Source organism: Rhodamnia argentea, chromosome 11 (genome assembly GCF_020921035.1).
Source record: "Rhodamnia argentea isolate NSW1041297 chromosome 11, ASM2092103v1, whole genome shotgun sequence".
NCBI classification, from domain to species: Eukaryota; Viridiplantae; Streptophyta; class Magnoliopsida; order Myrtales; family Myrtaceae; genus Rhodamnia; species Rhodamnia argentea.
Window position 1 is genome coordinate 23,402,856 of NC_063160.1, and position 18,985 is coordinate 23,421,840.

Here is an 18,985-nt window from a genome sequence, read left to right on the forward strand (position 1 = left end):
AATTAAAACGGTTGTAGACAAAAATGAACCTCCAGATGTAAAGGGACTGCATTGGCAGAAAAGTTAGAGAAGATCGAATCAGAGGCAAAGAAAAATGGCATCTTGTTTACAACCCCTGGTAATGTCATATGAAATTATGTCTACAGTTGATGCAATTTTGTATATTAATATTCTCAAATGCTAATATGGTTGCCACAAGAGAATGCCGTCTTCTAGTTTTTTAGGGCATTTGCTATGATTTTTCTTTTCTCAGAAGATTGTAGTGATGAACTAGCAGTTTGCAGAGTTACATCATCTTTGAGTTCATGTCGTATGTTGTAGTGGAGGTAACGTAGTTTCATGTAGCATTCACCAGATTGATGTACTCCTTATGTTTTTTTGGTGGAAGTGTAACCTTCAAGGAAAAGAAAATTTATGTGCTTCGGTCCAACTCACAGACTAAAAGTGGATCAAGTTTCTTGTTTATTCTTTGGCCGTTTTAAAGATTTTTGGTTCGATAAATGCAAAGATCAGAACCAGATCTTTGGTAGTTGGTATAATCGGCGAAGGGTTTACAGATTAAACTTGTGCAAATCTTCACAAACAGAATTAGCTCTGAAGCATGACAGTGTAGGATTGATGGTACTTGTTCTGTCATGCAGAGGTCGACATTTCAGCTGCTGGTGGTTCAGCCATTAACATCTTTGTCCTCCGAATCAACAGTACTGGCCATTGGGCACCGGCATGACTGTTGCCCTCAAGCAAGCGGGAAAAATATTATGGAGACTTACCCTGTCGATGATGCGGCCGGCAAATCGAGCTTAACCCCTAATTTGAGCTGAATACGAGAAAACTCTTCGGCTGAGTTTCTGGCACAGACCGCCTGATCCTATGTTCATGTCTGTTTTCGAGATGTGAATACGATAACAACTTCGTAAACTCGGGCAATGTCCAAACTGTGGATCTGTCAAGTATTTGCTTCACTGATCCGCTACTTTCTCCAACAGCATGACAAATACATTCTGTGGGGCTCAAGAAAGATCAACACCAGTCGAGCCAACACTTTTCTTTTCTTAAAGGAAAATACTCGATTTTTATTTTTATTTTTATGTTTTTAACTAAAGTTTTCAACGTTAACGTCAAACAAGTGGGGCCCAAGTAAGCCGAAAAAGAGGGAAGCACTTGAAAACGAACTGAAGCATGTCGCCAAATGAGGCCCCCCCACTTTTGTGGTGATATTAAAAAAGGGCACGCTTCACTTTCATCTCCATAGACATATGATGATGAAGTCTACACTGAGAACGTGGGTTATGCACCTTTTGCTTTACTTTTGAATTTCAAATTCAATCCAAACAGAAAGGGAGAAAAAATCGCAAAGAGGGGCAACGTTAATCTTGGTGTTTCCAGTTCCAAGTTTGTGTCTTTTTTGAGGCTTTGAAGCATTGCTAAGCCCCAACCATGGGAGATTCAAGCTGTCTCATGATGCAACCCTTGTCTCACTCTTCAGTCTTCACCAATGACGCCACTGAGGTAACTCCAAGAAACTGCACTGTGAATTTATCGTCTTCTTTCGTTTGTATTCAGATTGTTGTGTCCAGATGCCAGAAGAGCTCAACTTAGTGTCCTGTCCTGTTCATGCTTATGATTAACTTCACCTGATCATTGCATGAGTACGATGAATTTAGCTGGAGGGTTGGTGTACAATAATGTTTCTTCTGCTCATCACACTTAATTGTATAGACAATTCTTCGTGACTCGTGTTTGATCGGCTAGTTTGCTAAATATTAATGCTAGAAACATGCGGAATTGTCTGCTTGAAATGAATCAGTAGGTACTTGATATAGGAGAACTTTATTTATCTGTGGGTATCGGGGAACATTTGGATCTGAACTTTGCATTTAATGTCGAAAATCTCCCTTAATGCAGGGGAACCCAATTCATGCTCTCGGGCAGTCAGTCTCGTTCGGCAGGTTCGTGTCAGAAGAGTCCTTGTCATGGGAGAAATGGTCAAGCTTCTCTCGGAAGCGCTATGTCGAAGAGGCCGAGAAGTACTCCCGGCCAGGGTCGGTCGCGGAAAAGAAAGCCTTTTTTGAGGCTCACTACAAGAAATTGGCCGAGAAGAAAGCGGCGGCCTTGCTCGAGCAAGCGAATGGGGACTTGAGCGATGTTGCTGACTTGGAACGTGAAGTTGATGTCTTAGATTCTCAGGAAATTGTAAATCCTAACCAAGAGGTCAAGAACCTAAGGCAAGTGCATAATCTGGGTGGTGAGATGAAGGAAAATGATAACAGAGAGGATAGAGGATCGCAGTTAACTGATAAATCCATCGTGATTGTGGAAAATGCCAAGGATGAATCATTGAAAGAGCTTGCCACCGACTCTTCCCCGGTCAAATGCTCCGAGGTGAGCTTTGTTACTTCTAGCAGTGACAAGTATGGAATGAGTGATTTAAACGAGAAGGGCCTTGATTCACAAATAAATTCTGTAAGCTAGTGTCTCAATGGCTGGTCGTAGGTGAACTTGAGGCTCACATGAAACTCTAAATATTAGCAGAGGCAGAAATTCCTCGCAGGCACTTGCTCTATTTCTTATGATAAGCCTTGCCAATTTTTGTTATTGCCCTATATCACAATAATGAGTACCTTTTATGTTGACTGCAGGCACTTAAAAGCACAAAATCGGCATACCCTTCAGCCACTCCTTTATTTGGGAAGAGGTGCCTTGTTTATTTTTTGCAGTGTGCAAATTATGTTGTTTCGGTTTGAATGAATGCAATCATCGAAGCATGGCAATCTCCAACATCCATTTAACATAATTGAGTTGTGTTGCAGAAAACTGGGGGATCACTTAGCCACTGGAACGAAAACAGGCCAAAAAAGGCGCTCCCTTGCTACCAAGTAAGAAGTCTTGACTCTCATTCCATTGATCACATGGTGTTTCATTTCACAGGCTTACCATGGGTACTTTAGGGTTCTGCAGAATAGGATCATTGCAGGATTTCACTGAGTTGACCATAGTCGGGTGGAGTCAGATATTGGAATGTCATCTCAAGTCTCACCCTGTCTTACTGAGTTCTGTATATAAAATACTACGATGGCAAAAATAACATTTTCCGCTAATTGTATCCTCGTGGATGTTCTCGGACCAATTTCTCCCTTCGTTTACGGAGTTGGAGGACATGTTCTAATTGGTGCTGATCTTTCCATGTGGGCTAAATGTTGTGGGAGAGGATCAATTCTCCTGTGGTGCACATTGGTGTTATAATCATTGGCCAAAAAAAAGACTATTAAGATCAACCTTTGCCACATCTTCTGCTTAAAGAAGCATCAACTGCTTGTGGCACCTCCCTATCTAAAATCCCTGTTAAAGTAGAGCTCAGTTATATTGACTCATCTCATTCTTTTTACCAGGTTTTCAAAGTTTCTGTCTGCATGCAAAAGCAATTTACAGTCACCAAAGTCATCTACACCCGGATTGAGCACCAAAGGAAAAACTGCAAAAGGCAAGGAGGTAAGGCAGCATCTCTCTCTCTCTCTCTCTATGCCAGTTCTAGAAGGTAGAGAGCAGCGCAAACCATGTGGGTTAGGAAAATAATGTACAGATGTAGCAAGATTAGAGGTCATCTTCTCTAAAATGGGATTTTGTAAATCTTGAACATTTAGCATGAACTAAAAATCCATAAAAATTTGACTGCATTAAAAAGTCAAGCTAAAAATATCCCATTCTCAAGCAGTTAAACTTGCCTTTGGCCTTTCTTTTCAATTTTTTTATCGTCTAAAGCTTATTGACTCGGTTCACCCTGCAACACTTACATTCACTTCCACAGGACAAAGCAATTGAAGAACCAATTAAATGGAGTCATAGCTTCTGTTTTTGCGTGGGGAACTCTTCAAGTATTCGCAAAGGAAAAGAAAGAGCAGAGCATCAGACGAAAAATGTATGTCCTCGATTCATGTCTCTAGACAGTAGACAGATCTATTAGGAATTTTTTTTCCTTTTCATATCTAATTTTGCAGGTCCAACACTCCTTCCCAATCCACCAGGAGAGGAAGAAAGCTCACGACATCAATGATGATGCAAAGCATGATCTCTCTATCTCCTCAAAGATCTTTGATGAATGATGATCACCGAAAACATGTAAAGGAAAGGAAGGGTCAAGCGCCAACCAAGTTGAATGCTTTGGAGGCTCGTTAATAGACATCTCTTATTGAATAGAATATTCAAGTGTAAAGATTAGTTGCTACTACTACCACCACAGGAATTGCACTGAACGCTGTTCAGGAGGCTAAATTCCTGTCAAGCAGATAGAAGAACAATCTCTTATTGTCGCGAAACAAATATCAACCCGAGGAAAATTCAAGGAAAATGCATGGACATGGACTGGATTGATTTGGGGAGCTCATGCTGTATGCATAGTTTCATGTTGTTAGTAGTCAGTAAGCTGTAAAAAATTGGACTTTTCCCGTTCCTGAAACCTTGTGATTGGTTTGACAACTGTCGTCTCTAGTGATTCAATCAGAAATAAATAGTGAAAGAGTACAGAGCGAGAACGTGCATTTGCTCTTTGCTATGTTCGGATCAATTGAGCAAGGGAAGTGGACAGCAGCAATTACTAAGATTTGGTACATAAAGAGGAGCAAAACAAATGAAAGCAGAAAGTTCGATAGACTAAATCGAAGTAGTAGCACGGTCGAGCTTCATGGGTATCGAGCACGATCCGCTCCCTTCTATATTCAATTATAGTCTGTCACATTGGTCTGTGAATTAGTTCCTCTGTGCTCAAGGGCTGACCCAGTACATTAGAAAGACTTCTGCAGAAATCAATCAAGGAGAGAGATGATCATGTCCGCTAGAGACGTCGCAGACAGTTCTTGTTTTGGCAAGCTGTTCGTTTCATTCTCTTTCCCCTGGCCAAAATGGGCTTCAGTCAAACCAGACTTGAAAGGTTCTTTGCAGATCCAGGCCCAGACTTCACGCCTCCCAGTCCTCCTCTCTCTCATCTCCCTCTCTGTCTCTGCTCAATGCTGGAAGTTTGCGACTGTGGAGGTCGAAAAACCAACCTTCTACCGTTTCGCATAGCGGTTTTGCGGTTGTTCTTGGTGCATCCCAGTAATCAATGGCTGCTAATTCGTCGCTACTGTTGCGCAAAACCCTGAAATCGGTTCTAAATCCTTCCATCTTGGCGTCTCTGACCTCCCATCCCCGGCGGCTCAGCTCCGTCGTCACCGCCCAAACCCAACCCGACGGCCCGTCTTCCTCCTTCACGTTCTCCGCCGACGGCGACAAGGCCGACGACAGAATATACGTCAAGGCTCCGAGCCCGAAGCCGGCGTCCGCCTCCGACCCTTCTTCGGTGACGATGCCCATGGCGTTCATGACGGGGTCCATCGTGGGGAAGCGATTCTACAAGCAGGTGACGGCGAGGGAGGCCGACGATGGGAACGGCTGGACCGTGATGCTCGATTACAGGACCCTGAAGACGCCTGCCAAGAGGCCTCTCAAGCTCCCAACTCTCGCTCTCGCCAAGGCCATTGCTGCTGAGTGGGAATATCAGGTGCTTAAAACTGTCATTCGTCTCGGCTCAATTTCGTTCCTTTCTATGGCGTTTCTGGAATTTGAATGACTTGGGGATGTTTAGCTGGTTACGTTTGTGCAAAGTTGATCTGGTGTGGATTCCTTGTATAGAAGTTCTAGTTCTGAGTTGTGTTTAAAGATCATATGGTTGGAGCTGTGAAATGAAGTGTTGATCATTGTAGCAAACAGATGGGATAAGGCCTTTCACGATGCCTCTGATGAAACTCGCTTGCACGGCGCTGGAGAGAGTTCCGCTTACTCGGCCGAAGATCGTTCAACACCTGATGAAGAAATTCAGTCAAGACCTGGTCTTCTGCCGGGCGCCGGAGGACAATGTCTTGACGAGTGATGTTCACGGTACGTTATTAGTGAATGTGACTTGTGAGTTCTGATTTGTCTTTGATAATATTTTCAGATCTTCAATTTTGAGTTGGCAAATTACATATGAAACTTCGTTAGTTTATGTTCCTTTTTTAACCAAAACTAATATCGTGTTGGAGCTTGGTGAAATCTCTGCTGATGTATTTCGACCAAAATGAATCATTAGGCCTCGACCAATGTTTCGGGGATAATATGCAGAATGAATTTCTTTGAACTCTTGAGCAACAATATATTGCAGTTTTTGTATACTTAATGTATTTTTCATGTTAAATTAGCACCACCCATTTAGCTTTGGCTTTCCATAGATATGGTGACTGACTAGTCTGTTGCATAAATTTCGTAGATAGGCAGGTGGAGAAGATTGATCCTTTGCTGGATTGGTTGAAGTCAGAATTTGGATTTAAGCCTGTTCTGTACTCGAGCTTTTTCGGTGGCAAGCAGGATGAGGGATTGGTGAAGGCCATAGAGAACCTTTTGAAGAACACTGATGATTGTGAACTGGCGGCGATTGATGCGATGGCTGCAGCAGCACACTCTTTGGTTATTGCTCTTGGAATTTTTCGTGGAAGGTTGCAGATTGAGGAAGCTATTGAGTTAATCAGACTTGAAGAAGACTTCCAGGTATTTTTATTAAATTTTTTTTAGGTCATTGCCGTGTAACTCTATCTGTCTCACTACCCTAGCACCACCCTTCCTTGCCCACATTCATATACTACTCACATGGAGGCGTTACATGTGATGACCGACTTATGCCTCGGATTGAAGCTTGCGCGGCAAACCACGTTGCTAACAATGGGGCTTAATTTCGTGGTAATCTGTAGATTTGGAGAATAAGTCATCTTATATGTCCTTGTAGGTGGACAGGTGGGGTCTAGTGGAAGGCGGTCATGATGTCGATATTGCCGATCTCAAGGTGCAGATATCATCTGCAGCTGTTTTTCTTGCACTCTCAAGAAGGATTTAGTTTTAGTGCTCCCTCTCAGATTTCCTTATAACTCTGTGGTGTGAAGCGCAGCATTCATGGCTGTAGTTTTTAATAGCACTTGTTCCTTTTATACGTCTATGGGCAGCCAAACAATTTGTAGAAATAAAATTTTCTGCTTGGTTTACATAATGAGATCTCGAACTAATATCATCAGATCTCCCTGCGCTCCTAGCGATGTAAAGCGCTTGTGCATGAGACTTCTTTTTGAATCCAACGATTGTGGCTCAAAAGGCCAAACCATTCACTTCAACTATTCTCTCTGCTGATGGGACTCGAGTCCTCAAAATCCAAAATGAGGAAGAATTTGAAGAAAAAGAAATGGCATTCTGCCTGGTCAACAGTTTGATTGAAAACTTCACTCGCCTGATGTTCTGGGATTTACATTAGAATCGTGTAACGTTTTTCTTGAATGTCTCTCCTGGTACACGTTTGATGAGTCTGTAAGCTAGGAATTCTGTATGCAAGGATTCCCTGCCTTTGGCGGGGGAAGAAGATGCAGCTCTATAAGAACTTCTACTTCATTACTTGGCTGGCTGACCAGAAGTGCAGACTATCTCAAAGTTGAGGCTCAAAAGAGAATGAAAGGGAGGAGAGAGTTGTAATTCAAGGCCTCTCTTTACAGCACTCGACGCATACAGGTGGCTGCTTCGTGATGTCACAGTCACAGCATGCTGTATCACAGTTATTGTTGCATCCTGTTAAAAAGGCAGAAATTTTGAGGATCAGAGATCAGTCCGTGCTTCACACACTGTCTCATCTTAACTCACCAATTCTATAGAGTTGGTTCAGTCTGTGGAAATTCCACATAGAAGCAAAAAGAAAAGCACAGATTGTAATGGACAAGAAGCTGGTGCATTACCTGTTACAGTAACATACTGAAATGTCTCATAGTCCTGCCGGTCGGCCAAAAATTGGAGCCGAGGACTTGACTGGACAAAATTCGTGCTGAAATAGACAGAAATCAAAAGAACCCCGAAACATGATCTTGTGATATGCATGATTTCAGAGATTGCAATGTATTGCCTGATGATGTAAGATAGCAATTTGGAGGGTGAAGTTGCCATCATTCCAAGAGTTTATATAGCACATAAGAGGTGTAGAGCATATTATATTCAAACATTGTCTCTTTTATATCCATCTGCAGCATCATCGTAAATCTGTGTGACCAGACATAATTCGGATGACGCTCTTTCATATTATTTTAATCCTGTCTGGAGTTCAGAAACAGCGTCATTACAAGGATGTGAAACAGGCTTGCTTAATAAGTTTTGGATAGACAATGCCCTTTCATGCGCTTTTTATAAGAATCTGCTGTAATAAACTGTGAGTGCTCTTGATTGCATTCCTCCATTCCATCATATACTAGAGATGGTTGAGCAACTTCCCTCCTAACCAAGCATTCCAGAATGAACCTAACAACTTTCATGAAAAGGTAACGAGGAGATAAAAGTACTACGTAAATGAGACAGTCTCATTCTTCACATCATATTTGGTGGCTATGACAGTAATGCAGTACCATGATCCGAGATTCAAGAAGTCACGACTTATATTCCTAACAGGAAAAAACAAGAATAGTGATGGAACCATTCATATGCTCATACAACACCAAAACTGGTTTAGTTTTTATAGGGAACGTTTGAATCTAAAAGAATGATCTGTCCAACTCCTGCTTCCGCTTCCGAATCACCGGGGAAAAGCCGGTTACCATGTAAACACTGCTCGCCAGAACTTGGTCCCAAACAAAGTCTAAAACAAGTACATGAAAGAAAAGGGGCAAGGGTCTAGAGTAAACTGCAGATGCCCGGGAAAATGCACAGATAAAGCACCAACGTCACTGCCATATCCAGGCCAGTTAGGACCATGCAGGCGGATCTCCAAGAGGAGCTATTCCAAAAGAAGAGGAGCCAGAATCTTCCGGAACCGGATGATCGAAAAAGCACGCGCTTCCATATTTACAAAACCCAAACTGGGTATAATTCCTGCAAGTTCTCCTATCCTGTAAATATGACCACATAGATCTAATCAATCAAGTTTTCACAGTGTGACACAAGAGTGAAACTTAAGTTCGAGGGCAATAATTAGAACAGAATAAAGAACAAGAAAAAAAGTCAATGTTCCAGGAAAGTAATTTGATTAAAAGATGTAAGATTGTGGTCCACTGGAGAGGAAGAATCATAAGAGATTTTAGCCTAAATAGATAAAATCAATGCATGAAAACTGAAGACCTTTTAACTTTAATTTGAGAGTTGCACAGTTCTTATGGGCAATGTAGAAACTTACAGATCTCACGGGGAGTGCCTTATCAATTTGAAAATAGGAGGGTACTGTCGAAACTCGGTGCTTTGGATGGTGAAATTTACAAGCATGTCCATATTTGCAATGACCTGTCTTCATGAAATAAGCACACTCGGGTTGAAAGGGTCGTTGAGGGTATTCTTCCGGAGGTTGCAGCCCATTTCTGTGCCCTGCCCTTTCTTGTGGATAAGCCAAAGCCTAAAAAACAACAGATTGGCGCAAAATGAATTACTCATTTTGCAGATAATTCAATCCTGCTTTCTAAAGTAACAGCACTTCAAAACATTCTTGAGGTAGTAATAGCAATATTATATACTCAGAAATATGGAGATTAGGAGTATTTATAAAGTAGCAATTACTGGACTGACAAGAAAGAGAATGCAGAAATGAAACAACGAAGGGCAAAAAATCAACACTTGGCGAACAAGTATTAAAAAAACATAAAAGCACAAACTAATCACTTAGATTTGTGAACTCTTCCATGTACAGATAAATGCACCTTTTGAGAACTTAGAGAAGTTCCAGGGACAGGGGACAGTCCATTCTCCCAGCAAGGCTGGGTCCCAGAAGCTGCGTTCAAAGACCGGGATGCTAAATATTCCTGTAAAATTCCATTATATCTTAGATGATCAGGGTTTCCCATAGGACTCTCCTTAGGATACTTCTGTTCCCTTCCAACTGGTGCAAGATTGGCCGAGGTCTCATCAGGACTGAAGTCCCCAACCGTTGTTGGATCAGGATGGTGAAACCTGCAATCAAGTCCATACCGACACGTGCCATTCCGCATGTAGAAGGGGCACTCTGCTTTTCCCTAAAGTGAAATATGAAAATAATATAAGCCACACACATTGCTTCTTATCTGTGCTTAAAATGGAGCTTATAGATCAATTGATCGATGAAGGTAGAAAAAGGCCTAGAATTAACTAAAATTGAACTTGCGAATTTGTAGCATGAAAGAATATACTCTTTACCAATCTAATTGGCAGGCCAAGGAAATTAAGTTGTGGTTCGCCTGAGATTTCAATTCTTTCTTTGGAATGGCTAAATCTGCAAGCTTCTCCATACTTGCACCCTCCAGCAGTCGAGTAATACTACAAAATTAAGCGCGAAAGAACTCAATTTTCAGGACAACAAGCATGCATGCACGTGTGTGCACAAAAGAAAGAAAAAAACGAGGCGATCAGATGTCATTTTGAGATAAATGTGGGAGGCTGCTAAATTGAACAAAGCCAAAAAGCAAGCTATTGCTGTCGATATCAGATAGATGAAGCACATTTCTAATCTAGCCATCATATGCCTAGACATATAAACTGAAAAGGATCTTATGAATAAAGCCATTCGTATGAGAAGGACATCTCCAGTCGTGGCTGAATGTCACAACATCATTAGGACATAAACCACATAACTACATATCTAGGGAACATGCAAACATTGACTAGTGGATATCAAGAAAGTCCAGACCAAAAAGGAGTACTCATTGAGCAACCATTCAGATGACGTTAACGCCTGTGCAATGCTGAGAGGTTTGCAAGTAAAACCGGTACATTTCCTAGCAACATTTCCTTGAAATCCTTACCTACTATATCATCAATTATCATTCCTCTGCTGGACTGAACTAAAGAAAGAGCAGCACAAAACCGTTAAAACGAGCGGCACAAATCCTAACCTTGCACTCAATCTGCTTAGTAGGCTGCAAGATCTCTCCTTTTTCTTGCTGCTCCACGAAACCCTTCAAGAATCACGCCCACAAGTCAACCGGTTCATACATCAACCCACTGTAAATCCCCAAGAAAGCACAACACCCGAACGAAACCAACGAAAAGGCTAAGATCACATACCGAACGCTGAAAGACCTGGGACTCGCCCATGCCCGTCCTCTTCACAGGGTGACTGAACCTGCAATTCATGCCGAACTTGCACCACCCGTTCCGGAGATAAAAATGGCAATCCCCCGCGTAAATCCCAAAAGGGTAGTGCGATTTCTCTCCCCGATCGTCCAAATTCCCATCTTTCTCCTCGCTCGCTTCGTCCCCGGCCCCCTCCAAGGCTACGTTCCGAATCCCCTCCGCGAGCGCAAGTTCCGCGACCGTACCGACGACAGCCGGGGGAGAAGATGAAGAAAAGGGCGGCGGCTCATTTGGGTCGGGCCGCGCCGGCTGGTGCCGTTGGAGGAGTTCAAGAGAGGAGGGAAAGATTTCGGTTTCGCCCTCCAAACTCGCCATTTTCCGTTCTCTGTCCAGAAGAATGCAGCGCAGAGTGAGTGAGTGAGTGAGCGAATGTGCCCCTTCGCATTTTGATACGGTCTCGTCTGGTCAACCAATCATCGAATACGTTCAGTCATCAATGCGAAAAAAGGTCCTTCTTTTTTTCTGCGATTCTTTTTGCTTAACGACGCAGAATAGACGGTACACAGTTTCCAAGAATCGAGAAAAGACGCGAGGCGAGACCCCTTCACGGAAAAAGAAAAGGGGCTGCAACTTCCGGGAGATCGAATTAACAAACATGTGAATTGAAATCAACTTGGCTTAGAGCCTTAGACACTTTTTCGCCTATGTTACACGACATGACACGGTATAACTTGCAAGCTTTACCTTAATTTCGCGAATTTCCGGCGAGCGTCGGAGTACATGAGCTGATGTTTTCAAGGTGGCTCCAGAATAATATACAGGAATGGCGATTTGAATTCAAGCTTTGGATAGATAAGTATCAAACAAAACACCTTTGCTATTGGATTGATTTAAGTATTAGTCTTCCAAACCTCGAGTAAAAGGAAAGTTATCGCAACCGGATCTCTTATTTCTGCGGCTTGAATGACCTCCTTGAAATCCAAGCATTGAGGCTCGATTTTTTTCGATATTTAGAATTGACCCTATATCGCATGTACTAAAAAGGAAATGAGAAATCTTACTATACAGCGGTGAATGTGCGACATTCACGTTGAAATTATATAGCTACCAATCGAAAGAACGGATTAGAAAGTAAACGCATAACACCCTCGGCCATGCCAAAGGTGAGAGCCAAAGAAGTGAGCAAATGTATCTTATGATAAAAAAAATTGAGCATCCAGCCTAAAACTCTTCTCATTTGTGCAAATAATTGAAGAAGTTGTCGGATTTTTTAAATCCACCTTTGAGGCTCAGATTTTTTTCGATATTTAGAATTGACCCTATATCGCATGTACTAAAAAGGAAATGAAAAATCTTACTATATAGCGGTGAATGTCGCCACGCTGAAATTATATAGCTACCAATCGAAAGAACGGATTAGAAAGTAAGCGCATAACACCCTCGGCCATGCCAAAGGTGAGAGCCAAAGAAGTGAGCAAATGTATCTTATGATAAAAAAAATTGAGCATCCAGCCTAAAACTCTTCTCATTTGTGCAAATAATTGAATAAGTTGTTAGATTTTTTAAATCCAAGCATTGAGGCTCAGATTTTTTTCGATATTTAGAATTAACCCTATATTGCATGTACTAAAAAGGAAATGACAAATCTTACTATACAACGGTGAATGTGCAACATTCACATTGAAATTATATAGCTACCAATTGAAAGAACGGATTAGAAAGTAAACGCATAACCCCCTTGGCCGGGCCACAGGTGAGAGCCAAAGAAGTGAGCTAGCGTATCTTATGGTAATGAATTGAGCATCCAGCCTAAAACTCTTCTCATTTGTGCAAATAATTGAAGAAGTTGTTAGATTTTTTAAATCTAGCATTGAGGCTCAGATTTTTTTTTTATATTTAGAATTGACCCTACATTGCATGTACTAAAAAGGAAATGAGAAATCTTACTATACATCGGTCAATGTGCAACATTCACGTTGAAATTATATAGCTACCAATCGAAAGAACGGATTAGAAAGTAAGCACATAACCCCCTTGGCCAGGCCACAGGTGAGAGCCAGAGAAGTGAGCAAATGTATCTTATGATAATGAATTGATCATCCAGCATAAAACTCTTCTCATTTGTGCAAAAAATTGAAGAAGTTGTCAGATTTTTTAAATCCAGCATTGACGCTCATATTTTTTTATATATTTAGAATTGATCCTATATCGCATGCACTAAAAAGGAAATGACAAATCTTACTATACAGTGGTGAATGTGCGACATTCACGTTAAAATTATATATCTACCAATCGAAAGAACGGATTAGAAAGTAAACGCATAACACCCTCGGCCGGGCCGTAGGTGAGAGCCAAAGAAGTGAGCAAATGTATCTTATGATAATGAATTGAGCATCTAGCCTAAAAACTCTTGTCATTTGTGCAAATAATTGAAGAAGTTGTCATATTTTTTAAATCTAGCATCGACGCTCGGATTTTTTTCAATATTTAGAAGTGACCCTATATCGCATGTACTAAAAAGGAAATGACAAATTTTATTATACAACGGTGAATGCGCGACATATACGTTGAAATTATATAGCTACCAATCGAAAAAACGAATTAAAAAGTAAACGCATAACCCCCTCGGCCAGGCCATAGGTAAGAGCCAGAGAAGTGAGCAAATATATCTTATGATAATGAATTGAGCATCCAACCTAAAACTCTTCTCATTTGTGCAAATAATTGAAGAAGTTGTCATACTTTGGAAAAATAAACTGGTCTAGAGACTCTAGATGGGCCTAACAAGATAGGCACAACCGAGGAAACTTATTTAGGTCTGCTCATTTGCACTTCAGGATTAATAAGGACTCCGGCCGGCGGCTTGGCTGGCCGGTCAATCGGGTGATCAGACTCATGATCAGCTGTGCAGATAACCATGTCAATATTGGCCTAGTTTAATCGTTTAATGCAGTAAGAACTCCAGGCACAGTTATGAATTATGATCATGTATATCTTTAACTTTTCCCCTTTATTGACACCATGCTGCATAATTTCATTAAGGTTACAAACAATAGCTCTGATCTGTCTGTTTCTGATCTCTTTGAGAAACAAAGAATAGGCTCGCACTGCGGAAAACTAGAAACTACACTTGATCGTAACTGAAATGGGCTGGGAAAGGTAAGGAAAATATTGCACTCGTGAAAACATAGACAACGACCAATTGCGCTCTCGTCATGCAATACCGACGTCCCTGGGAGCGGGTTGCGACTCTTGAACAGACCCGTCATTAGCCTTTTCGCCCTTGAAAGATTTTTGGCTGAATATTCGTACAAAGGCGCTCTTTGATCTTGAAATGCTTTGACTCCCGCCGCTGGATTTGCTTCCGATATTCCTCTTGGCAAGATCCTCCGACAATCTCTTCACGAGAGTGTCGAATCGACGCCTGAATGTTGGATACCTCGATATGGACTTGGTGATCCCTCGGAGCCTTCATTATAGCATCAAAGTTAAGAAACACGTGAACAGACTTAAGTGCAAGAGTATTGAAATCCAAATTAAAATAGCAGACAAGCGTTCCTATTAGGCTTACCTTCGAGCTAAAGCTTCGAGTTCGGCTCTTTTACGCTCGGGCTCAGGAGGTGGGCCTACATATGAAGTCTTGAACCTTTCAGGGTCAGCACTTAGTAAAACAAGTTTACATAGATAGTCCTCCTCAGCCACATTTAGGTGCTCTGCTCTAATCTGGTCCTTGATAATCAAAAGGGGATTGAAGAACCAATCAAAAATTGCATCTTTAGGTCTATTGGTGCTTGTTACTTCAGTATTATCACCTGCATTTTCACAACATTATTCCAGCAAATGTTCAAATACCTCAGATTATGGCATGCAAAGGAAAAAAATGTACAAAGAAAATTGGTGAAAATCGTAAAAAACTTTGCGTTTAGGAAAGAACTTACGCAATAAGATACCCATAGAATTGGCTTTTACTGAACACAAGAGCACTTGTAGCAGGCAATAAGTTGGCAAGCCTATGCTTATCACTCCACTACCTCTGCTCGCTTTGGCATCTTCAAAGTCTCGAGGGGTTATCAACCCCTCAGATACCATGCTTTCTCCATAGTGCTGACACTCGTCAAACAAGCCATCAAGAAACTACACGAGCACAATTTTATATTCGCTTAGTGAAAACAATTATAAGAAAGCAGGAGAAAACAGAGTACAGACTTTTCTCAACGTGGAGCTATGGAGGGGGCAAAGTTGGACGCCCATTTCTTGACGCACACATGGAAGCTGCAGACATTCATTCCCCATAGATGATGTTCTTGAAGCAAAGAGGGAAATGACAAGCTACCTCAAGTGGTTTCAACTCAATAATGGTGTCTTTCAGTGAAACTGCGTGAGCTGGAGGTCTTTTAAAAGAAGCAGGCTGGGATAAAGAAGTGGCAGTAGAGGAAGTCTTTGGCGGCCCAGCCTCTTTCCTCCTATAGTTAGGCCTGATGGACCGAGAATTCTGTGAGCATGTACGAAATCCACAATTTCCATTCAATTGTATCTCAAATCAGAACAAGAAAAAAATAGTAAGTACCTAGGAAAGCAGGATCCCTCTCGCATGTCAAGAATGTCGTTGCTGTATTCGTCATAGATCGCCAAGGATGCCACGACATAACAAAGCCCCAGCCAGAAGGAGGACTCCTGTAATTCCATCACCAGATGAGTTTGACCACACAATTCGCACAAAACAGTTGTTACCAATCTCCAGATTTGCTTATCTTAATGTGTTCCTTGCTAGTCAGGTTGTCCTATTGACTGGCATACTATCAAGAATTTAAGGAAACACATGCTGCATTTAAGTTGAACCACTGAGCTGTAATATCAATGCCGTGACATATCCAACTTTCCTCAGGCTATATGTGTTCAGAAAATCTACCTTGACTGCTCTTAAGACTCCATTTTAGTCCTAATCAATGTTATTTTCACTGCCAACTGAACAAAACACCCTCGTAATCCTGGTTCTGCCAACTGATGAGGCGCATAAACAGGACATACTCCATATTTATAGGAAAAACAATAAGGTACATGTGCCTAGAGCTTTAGTACTTGAAATGAGTAGGGTAGGATTTTTTTTTAACCGTAGAGAAAGGAATTTAACCTGATAAACAATAACTCCTGCAAAGGCACCAATGAAGATGCTGGATAGCATGGAGGCCAACACGGCTCCGACCACCGCCAAAGGCCAAAGTATGATGGCAAGACCAGCGAATGGAACGCAAATCGTCTCCAGGAATGGGCCTTCACGACCAATGAGATCATGAAACAAACGGTGCCATCCCTTGAAGAACATGTAAGGGCTTTTGTATAGGGCAATGAGTGAGATAATGAGCATGTCAACCATAAATCCAAGCACTCCAATTATGACAGCACCTGGAAGATACAGCAGCCTGCAAAGAAGTTTCGCATTAATAAATAAAAAGAAGTAGAAACCGACTTCTTTTTAATTATTCAGATGGAAAACACCAACTTAGAGAACAAGTTGCATCCATGCTTTTTAGGTGGATGGTTACCGCATGCTTTTTTCTACACAATAATCTCTCGATAGTGCATTCATAGTTCAAGAAATACACAAGCTCAAAACTGCTGAAAATCACTGCGTGTGTTCATCCCTAGGTGATATAAGTCCACTCAGAAATCATATCTGAATAAATTTGCATTCTTGACCCAAATTTAGAACCTTTGAGCTGCACATTGTTTATTTCCACTCGTCAAGCTTGTAAGACCGAAGCGTAACTACTCAATATGTTCGTTGATGTCTTAATAAAGCTAACATATTCTGTGCAAACAAGCTCAATGTGTCTACCTACAACAGTTGTAACAGAGATTGAAACATTGGCTCTGGACAAGCCCATCAGGATACTTTTCCTTTTTCTTTGCCCTTTCTTGCTCAAGGAATTTGACTTAGGTCGAAATTGAAGTACTGGAGCAGGCACAAAAACCAGACCTAATCTCATGATATTTACCCACTGCAGGCTCTTGATGCTGAATGTCATCCATGTAAGATAAGTAAGAGTGGAAGCAAACATCCATAAAATCCCGAACGACAGTAAAGCTCCCTTTGACTGTGCTCCAAGTTCCATCCTGGGGAACATTGTAAAATCGTCAATATTCTAGGCCGAGGCACGGGAACAACAAAACAAAGACTTCATACATAGAAACAGTGGAAAAACTCGTCGGTCTTCCCCTCTCCAACAGCATCAAAAGTGGCAAATATTGGTGAAAGAAACCCATATGCTATCCCACCAACGACGCTGCCAGCAATGCCAACCACTGGCCACAAGATCATGGGAATAGGCATGCACAGGATAAGGACAAGCTTCAATACAGGTCCTAATTGCTTTGATCTGCGAAACAGAAAACATTTAAAATGGAGGACCTCCAATTATGAATGAGGCAACTTTCAGTGATAGGTTCAAGGAATCACCTCAGGATACAATAACAGGTCCAGAAACAGTGGAGGGGCCAAAGACCCAATACAATAGCAGAGTTGCCAATTGTTATAATAAGGCACGCCAAGGGACAAATTATAACACCTGAAATACAAGATACATTCAACTTCCAGCACTCAAAATCACAATTTTATACATCGACAAGAGAACTTAGAAACCCAGGTTGGGGTCCAAAATGGTCATAACCTAGACACTATGGTTGCTATCGTCTAAATAATAGGCTTCTCAACAATTTAATCAGCCCAGGGAAACCAGGACAAACAAAACAATGAGTTGATGCTTGATGAATATTCAAGTGGTTTAGTTGGGGAAACACATCGCAAGGGGCTTCTGCCTCCCATCTTGTTTTCAGCAAGTCACTGAGATGTCCTCTCGATTCACAAGAAAACGCCACCCGACAACGTCTAGCCAAAGCAGAGTTACGTACCTATCCAATTTAGCAAGCGGAACTAAATCGAGACAAAATTGTCGCCAACAATCTATAATAATCAGAGCTGAAGTCGAAACATCAGCGCATCAATTGTTCTTTCTCCGAACAACCGTTTCCGACATACGGATCGGAAACAAACCCGTTGCACTCAGATTCTTCAATAGCACAGTAGAAAAACGAAAGCACACAACAAGCAAAGGAGGCATAGATTTCTGACCTTTGATATTGCCCAAGAGCAGGAGCCCAATGAAGTAAGGCAAGAAGCAGATGAAGTTCCATATCTTAGCCAGAGCCCCTCTTGGAGGCTCCATGATATCTCCTCAATCCCCCAAGATCTCCCTCGATCACCGTACACCCACCTCACACCTAGTCCCACTTCCTCCTGCGGGCCCAAAAAGATTACAAATTTTCAGCCATGTAAAACAATCCATTCACGTCGCAGAAGAGAGCAAAAGAAAACAGCAAAAGAGACCCACAAAGGAGAGATGAGCGAAACCCGCACTACCCCTTCGATTCAGTCATCCTCTGACTTCTGGCGTCCGAATAAAGCAAAGAATCGAGCAAAGTTTGACCCTTTGTTGCTCTTGGTACCGGGAAATCGAAGCCCCGGAAAAACAGAGGATGTGAAACTTGGAGTTGCGGTCGGAGGATAGAACAGAAGAAGAGAATAAGACCCGCTAGTAACAGTTTGAAGGACACGGAAACCATTTAATTGTGTAACAAAGACGCTAACTCGACTCGAAGCGACGCGCCCTGGTCAAGTCCCACTTCGCTGTCGCTAAACTTTAGAACATTCATGACTAAAGTGGAAAAAAAAAAAACAAAAAAACGTTAGAACATTGCATAGAAGCGAGGGAAGAGCCCACTTTGAGGATAAGAGAGGCCTCATTAACCGACGTCGACAACTTCTAATTTCCTCTCGTGTGGTTTTTATTCTTTGTTTCTTCTTTTTCGGCAATACACCAGAAAAAATTCATATGAAATTTCAGATAATAATTACTCTATAGCAGCA

General features: G+C 41.7%; 4 protein-coding genes across 9 annotated transcripts; 2 read left to right on the top strand and 2 right to left on the bottom strand.

The window, feature by feature from the left end:
• Positions 1 to 4: 4 nt before the first annotated feature.
• On the top strand, positions 5 to 4,526 carry LOC115751125. Of its 2 annotated transcripts, XM_048272334.1 has the most exons (9): positions 5 to 118; positions 642 to 1,282; positions 1,387 to 1,509; positions 1,906 to 2,382; positions 2,640 to 2,695; positions 2,811 to 2,876; positions 3,390 to 3,489; positions 3,806 to 3,916; positions 3,996 to 4,526. In XM_048272334.1, exons 3-9 carry the CDS (start codon positions 1,438 to 1,440, stop codon positions 4,098 to 4,100), a joined length of 987 nt encoding a protein of 328 aa, XP_048128291.1. In that variant the 5' UTR covers positions 5 to 118; positions 642 to 1,282; positions 1,387 to 1,437; the 3' UTR covers positions 4,101 to 4,526. The 2 variants fall into 2 exon arrangements, with proteins under 2 accessions (XP_048128291.1, XP_030544720.1); XM_030688860.2 differs by having other exon boundaries at positions 642 to 1,509; positions 4,023 to 4,526.
• A 135-nt stretch (positions 4,527 to 4,661) lies between these two features.
• LOC115751124 (ATP synthase mitochondrial F1 complex assembly factor 2) lies at positions 4,662 to 7,067 on the top strand. The gene is made up of 4 exons (XM_030688856.2): positions 4,662 to 5,533; positions 5,736 to 5,910; positions 6,278 to 6,555; positions 6,791 to 7,067. The coding sequence occupies exons 1-4, from the start codon at positions 5,096 to 5,098 to the stop codon at positions 6,896 to 6,898; spliced, it is 999 nt and encodes a 332-aa protein (XP_030544716.1). The 5' UTR covers positions 4,662 to 5,095; the 3' UTR covers positions 6,899 to 7,067.
• A 1,296-nt stretch (positions 7,068 to 8,363) lies between these two features.
• LOC115751172 (zinc finger CCCH domain-containing protein 67-like) lies at positions 8,364 to 11,548 on the bottom strand. Of its 3 annotated transcripts, none has more exons than XM_030688929.2 (6): positions 11,068 to 11,548; positions 10,881 to 10,943; positions 10,186 to 10,305; positions 9,714 to 10,025; positions 9,200 to 9,412; positions 8,364 to 8,915 (listed from the first exon to the last, which is right to left on the bottom strand). In XM_030688929.2, exons 1-6 carry the CDS (start codon positions 11,434 to 11,436, stop codon positions 8,772 to 8,774), a joined length of 1,221 nt encoding a protein of 406 aa, XP_030544789.1. In that variant the 5' UTR covers positions 11,437 to 11,548; the 3' UTR covers positions 8,364 to 8,771. The 3 variants fall into 3 exon arrangements, with proteins under 3 accessions (XP_030544789.1, XP_030544790.1, XP_030544788.1); XM_030688930.2 differs by having other exon boundaries at positions 9,218 to 9,412; positions 11,053 to 11,548; XM_030688928.2 differs by having other exon boundaries at positions 11,053 to 11,546.
• Positions 11,549 to 11,950: 402 nt separating this feature from the next.
• LOC115751160 (uncharacterized membrane protein At3g27390-like) lies at positions 11,951 to 18,661 on the bottom strand. Of its 3 annotated transcripts, none has more exons than XR_004016581.2 (11): positions 18,191 to 18,661; positions 17,519 to 17,627; positions 17,246 to 17,438; positions 17,039 to 17,175; positions 16,193 to 16,481; positions 15,629 to 15,735; positions 15,395 to 15,536; positions 15,000 to 15,195; positions 14,633 to 14,873; positions 14,146 to 14,530; positions 11,951 to 11,967 (listed from the first exon to the last, which is right to left on the bottom strand). XR_004016581.2 is itself a non-coding variant. In XM_030688913.2 (11 exons), the coding sequence occupies exons 2-11, from the start codon at positions 18,282 to 18,284 to the stop codon at positions 14,275 to 14,277; spliced, it is 1,764 nt and encodes a 587-aa protein (XP_030544773.2). In that variant the 5' UTR covers positions 18,285 to 18,355; positions 18,476 to 18,661; the 3' UTR covers positions 14,057 to 14,274. The 3 variants fall into 3 exon arrangements, 2 of the variants coding, with proteins under 2 accessions (XP_030544773.2, XP_030544772.2); XM_030688913.2 differs by lacking the exon at positions 11,951 to 11,967 and having other exon boundaries at positions 14,057 to 14,530; positions 18,191 to 18,355; positions 18,476 to 18,661; XM_030688912.2 differs by lacking the exon at positions 11,951 to 11,967 and having other exon boundaries at positions 14,057 to 14,530.
• Between the last annotated feature and the right edge of the window lie 324 nt (positions 18,662 to 18,985).

Coding starts and splice junctions, on each gene's coding strand:
- LOC115751160 (XM_030688913.2), bottom strand. CDS start 18,284: ATGGAGCCTCCAAGAGGGGCTCTGGCTAAGATATGGAACTTCATCTGC. Junction 17,176..17,245: donor AGTTTTTCCACTGTTTCTAT/GTATGAAGTCTT, acceptor AATGTTCCCCAG/GATGGAACTTGGAGCACAGT. Junction 14,531..14,632: donor CTCGAAGCTTTAGCTCGAAG/GTAAGCCTAATA, acceptor GCTATAATGAAG/GCTCCGAGGGATCACCAAGT.
- LOC115751124 (XM_030688856.2), top strand. CDS start 5,096: ATGGCTGCTAATTCGTCGCTACTGTTGCGCAAAACCCTGAAATCGGTT. Junction 5,534..5,735: donor CTGCTGAGTGGGAATATCAG/GTGCTTAAAACT, acceptor TGATCATTGTAG/CAAACAGATGGGATAAGGCC. Junction 5,911..6,277: donor CTTGACGAGTGATGTTCACG/GTACGTTATTAG, acceptor TAAATTTCGTAG/ATAGGCAGGTGGAGAAGATT.
- LOC115751172 (XM_030688928.2), bottom strand. CDS start 11,436: ATGGCGAGTTTGGAGGGCGAAACCGAAATCTTTCCCTCCTCTCTTGAA. Junction 10,026..10,185: donor TTGGCCTGCCAATTAGATTG/GTAAAGAGTATA, acceptor ATTTCACTTTAG/GGAAAAGCAGAGTGCCCCTT. Junction 9,413..9,713: donor CTTCTCTAAGTTCTCAAAAG/GTGCATTTATCT, acceptor GTTGTTTTTTAG/GCTTTGGCTTATCCACAAGA.
- LOC115751125 (XM_048272334.1), top strand. CDS start 1,438: ATGGGAGATTCAAGCTGTCTCATGATGCAACCCTTGTCTCACTCTTCA. Junction 2,383..2,639: donor CCCCGGTCAAATGCTCCGAG/GTGAGCTTTGTT, acceptor TGTTGACTGCAG/GCACTTAAAAGCACAAAATC. Junction 2,696..2,810: donor ACTCCTTTATTTGGGAAGAG/GTGCCTTGTTTA, acceptor GTTGTGTTGCAG/AAAACTGGGGGATCACTTAG.